Source organism: Montipora capricornis, chromosome 7 (assembly GCF_036669925.1).
Source record: "Montipora capricornis isolate CH-2021 chromosome 7, ASM3666992v2, whole genome shotgun sequence".
In the NCBI taxonomy this organism is placed as follows: Eukaryota; Metazoa; Cnidaria; class Anthozoa; order Scleractinia; family Acroporidae; genus Montipora; species Montipora capricornis.
The window spans coordinates 2542690-2547689 of NC_090889.1; the positions used below are offsets into that span (position 1 = coordinate 2542690).

At 41.6% G+C, this 5000-nt stretch overlaps 1 protein-coding gene across 1 annotated transcript in view; it reads left to right on the forward strand.

Annotated features, from left to right (window-relative positions):
- LOC138055306 (carboxypeptidase A2-like) overlaps nucleotides 1-5000 on the forward strand; it is a 47195-nt gene that overhangs the window by 32346 nt on the left and 9849 nt on the right. Inside the window, exons 7-9 of the mRNA XM_068901278.1 lie at nucleotides 735-825; nucleotides 1310-1512; nucleotides 2190-2391. Of these exons, the coding sequence (XP_068757379.1) occupies nucleotides 735-825; nucleotides 1310-1512; nucleotides 2190-2391 (496 nt within the window). The remainder of the gene's footprint in view (nucleotides 1-734; nucleotides 826-1309; nucleotides 1513-2189; nucleotides 2392-5000) is intronic.

The window sequence follows — 5000 nt, forward strand, 5'->3', positions numbered from 1 at the left end:
TTAAAATGCAACTGTTGAAAAAGCCCAAACCCTTTAGATGTGCTAACAGTAAAGACTAAATATTGTTTTGTGCCAAATTATCCATAAGGTTAGCTATTCTGAAGGTTTTTTGCTTTTTCAACAGTATAATTGTCCCAGTGTCTAATGTTTGTATTTTACTCTGGCCGGTTTGTTTAATCAAAATTTCGAGTCTGTGAAGACAAAATTTCGAGCTTGCAAATGCAAAATTTCGAGTTGTGAACTCAAAATTTCGAGTTTCTAAAAGCAAATTTTCGAGTTTTTGAACTTCTAAACTCAACATTTCCAGTTTGTAAACTCGAAATTTTGAGTTTGCAAACGCAAAATTTCAAGTTTGAAATTATAATCAGGAAAACTAATCGCGAAGTGCCATGTTTTGCTTTGATACTTCAAATTATTGAATGGGTGACCTTGCACAATGCGATCGCCGTTGGATGGACCACGAAGTGGAATATATCAGCCGAATCGAAGTCGGTCGAGCGATTAAGATAAATACCAAGTATCAGTAATACATTCAGAAAAATAGGCGTACCTTTAATTCAAGACCGTTCTTCCCAAATTTCCAATGAGTTGAAATTTCAACAAATCAGTTCGTCAATTGAAGGTTCTTGAATAACAAGAGTGCGATTCCTAAAATTATGGCATTTTTGGTAACTTAAAGGATTAGGACAGATTTGCTGCGGTTGGGTTGAGCTTTTTTCTCTCATTGTTTGTAGGAACGTTTGTGGCGAAAGAACAGAAGCTTTAACAAGGGATCAAACTGCATCGGCACAGATTTAAACCGAAATTGGCAATTTAAATGGGGAGGTAATACTCAAACATTGCAAAATAAATTACTGGACGTACGATACCGTCAATATGTGTTTTTGCTTAGCTTTGTTTGCTGGGCGTCAAGTTGCAGTTCCGTAGAGGAAATAGAAGCAGGAAATTGGCATCAATTGTCGAAGGGTGAATGTTCGCTAAACTGCGAGGCGTCCCCATTCTGGTTAAAATAATTTAATCGACCCTCTTAATAGGCTAACAAGAATGCGAAGTAGTACTTTGAATGAATAAGAGGTTTTTATAGAACGTGAAATTCAGGTATTGTAAACTGTTTAGGATTCTTCCTCGTTGAACATTACAGAGATAGAAAATAGTTAAAACAATTAATTATCGATGGGGTTTCCGTAACAGTAAAGAGAAAAAAAAAAGTCATTCATACAAGAACCCCTTTCTGCTGATAATGCTACATTTAAATGTTTTTTGTCCCGTTTAATCTACCCCCATCCTGTTTTTACATTTTATTAAATAGGTGTGGGGGCTTCTGAAGATCCTTGTGCAGGAGATTACCGCGGTGCTTCACCTATGTCTGAAAAAGAAGTCCAAAGCATCAATAGGTTTCTGAAATCAGAAGTAAGAAGGATTGCGGGATACCTAGATGTACATAGCTACAGTCAGTTGTGGATGATTCCCTGGGCTTGCGATACGACAAAAGTTAAAGACTACGACGAGCTTGTAAGCATGATGTATGATTAAGAAAATCAAGTTACGATGTAAAGTTCTTTGATTTCGTATCATCGTCATCATTATAGTTATCATCGTCATCATCAGCGTTGCCGTCGCCATCATCATCGTCATCATTATCAACATCACCATGAAATTCATCTTTGTCAAAATAATCGTCATCAAAATCTTGTTATGATGAGCTACCCCATCATTCTTACTATTTGATTAATATGCTAACGACACAACGAGAATGCTTTACAAGCAGAGAAACTACAGCGATAGGACTACTTTCATTTTTTCCAGATTAGGGTCAGTGAGGCAGTGACAAAAAGCATCAAATCAGCGGGATTTAACACAAAATATGAATTTGGAGCACCATCTCGTCTCTTGTGTAAGTTTAACTTGCTATATCCAGTAACCAGCCAATTTGCTTGACAGGAGAAGAACGAACCACATGAGTGCCCCGGAACGTGACTCAGGGGACTGCAGTACAGCTGAAGTACGGATGCTATTGCTGGTAAATGAGGTCTGGAGGAGCGATCTTGACCTCAACCTTTAATCAGCTCATCTTTGCCGCACATTGCCAGAGCCAACATATACACAAACCTCGGCGAACTACATATCTTCCTACCAGAGCAATGCGTTATCCTAACTCGACTTCAAGATTTCAACTGTGTCGGCTTCAGGTTAGTGGAGACATAACTCCAAACCCAGGACCGCAGAAATGCAATGTATGCTCGAGGACACTTGCTCGTAATCGTCTGTCATCCATTGTGATCAGTGTAAAGGTCGAATACACACAAAATGTGGAAAAATTAAGCTCAGTGAACACAAACGGATACACACTTTACTTGGATTCGTCCAACATGTGTGTCCACGACCTGTTTGGTGAGTTTACCGTTTTACGATACTGGCGGCTCTACACTAGAGGCTTTATTTATCGAGAACAATCACACCTCACTTCAAGTAGATTTCGGGCGATCTTCGCCGAGCGATTTAACTGAAAACGAGCGGCTTGAAGCAGTAAGAGGAACTAACGACTAGGAGCTGTTGATATGCCACCAAAATATCAACAGCATCCACACCCTGCAAGCAGAGCCTTTCTTTTGCTTGATTGATTTTGGCGTTCTCGAGAAAGGCTCTGCATGAATCGAGTAAGATTTTTATTGAATATGCGCTGCATGTTGCCAGGATACAGTCTCGAACCCAAGCCTAATATGCCAGATCTCGCCGCCATCTTGGTTTTTCATGGTACAGCGGGCTCAATTATAACCATCGGTTTTGTCACTAAACGGACGCTCGCACTGGAATAACCGGTTTGACGAGAGAAAACAAGATTGACTAGTCCAGAAGCTCGGGCTGCAGCGGCTTCAAAGAGTTGACGCGATTCGGGCAGAGCCTACTTTTCTCCTCCTCAGTAAAGAAAAAACAAAAGGAGGCACTGCTCGCAGGGTGCAGCACCCAGAACAAGTTTGAAGAACTAGCCGCAACCATCAACAAGATAAGCGCTCATGTAGTGTTTGTTATTGAAATCAAGATCGACGCCAGCTTTCCTGACGAGCAATTTCCTATCCCGGGCTATGTACTTTATCGAAATGACAGAAAAAAGGGCGGCGGAGGTAAAATGGTTCTGGTATCATCTCTCCTATCTGAGAAAAGGCTTAAACCAGACAAGCACTACAAAACAAACTCTTTCTTTGTTCGCAATAGTCGAATGGGCTTGGCAAAGAACTTGGTGTAGTTGACATTTCTGAACAATTTCTTTTCCGTTTTTGGATAATATTTTGCCACCCTCCAGTTTCCATTCTTTTGATAATTGCTACGTCTTGACTTGTCAGATTTGTTTTGTCCATGCTGTCTTCATTACGTGTTTCTAACCACCTTACTACATCGTTGTAAAGTTGTCGAGTTGTCGTCAATAAAAAGGATTATTTTGCTTGCTTTTGTCTTTTTGGAAGCTTTAACTTCACCCAATTTTTTGTAGACTATCTCTAAATCAACACAACTTGTGTTAGCCATTTTACGAACTGTACAGGGCCACTTTCTGCACCATGAGAAAGGTATTTGCTATTAAAATTAAAGAGGACTGCCTGTCCAAGTCATGTGTGGTTTATAGGTTAGTTACAGCTAAGAACTCAATACTAAGGGATGTCAGAGGTGCCTGGTTCAAGTCTCAGTGAGTGCAGGTTAATGCGATTTCTTTCTCTCACGTACACATTGGAATTGAATGGTCAAAGGTACATAAAGTAGTGGTAGGTATGACGAATGCGTTTTTGTAAACTTTGCCCCATTTACAAGGGGCTACAGCTTATCGAACTCTCTCTCAATCAGTAAACTCGACTGAGTTTATAACTAAGCGTTTAATCAAACTCTCGTGTTCGTCTTACAACGGGTGTGTAAAACTACTATCTCTAAAAAAAAGGAAACCTAAACTTATATGCTCACGTATCACTTAATCTAACATCTTATTGGTCGTTGCTAAGGGAAATTCAATGAAAGTTCATTCAAGGTTATGTCAATCAATGGTGCTAATTAAGAAATGAAAACTTCGGCCTAATCGAATTACGGAGTCTTCGACACAATCCCCCATGCAGCTTCAATGAGAAGGTGCACGCAATAACGGAGACTGCGGCTTAACGAATATTCCACGAAACTAAAAGACTAGATGAAATATTCGCAATCAGTCACTTATTCGGTCATGTTCACAATTGTTCGCTTTCTTTTTCCTCGGCAATCTGCGCGATTCTCACTGCTGAGGTGCTCGCTGCCGCTCTCCTTGGTCTGAACGTGGTGGCGTTTGCGTTCAGTTGCTGTTCCAATGCTGGCTGGGCAACCCTGGGAACACTCTGCAATTTTAAAGGATATAGGTGTTGAACTGGTCGCTGGATGACTCCCTTACTGGTCCTCAGCTGAACAGTCCGCGTATGTCCGTGAGGGCCCGGGTAAATAGCATCGACAATGGCTAGAGGCCACTTGCCCCGATTCGTGTTGTCGGACTGAACAATTACGGCATCTCCAACTTTGACTTGGTACTTGGCTAGTTTGTGGACAAGGTTGTGGCGCTCTTGCAAGGAAGTTAAGTATTCGCGCTTCCACCTGTTCCATAACTGATCCTTGCAGGACTTTAGAAATTTGACTCGTCTTCGCAAATCCTTGTTCTTGATCTGCCAAGCTGGCTATTCAGGGAGCTGGGGGGAGCGCTGGAACAAAAAAGAGGCAGGTGTCAGGATAGGCAACTCCAAGTCGTCTTCAACATAGCTGAGAGGGCAGCGATTTACTTGGGTCTCAACGTCCAACAATACTTCACTTAGTTCATCCCAGGAAAGGGTGGCTCTCCCGATAACCTTGAACATCGTTGTCTTCACAATGCCAATCAGCCGTTCGAATTGACCGCCCCACCATGGCGCGCGACTCAAGTTGAACTTCCACTTAATGTCATGGGATTCCAGGAAACCATTCAACTCTTCGTCTCTTCTTGCTTGCGTCAGCCATTTGGC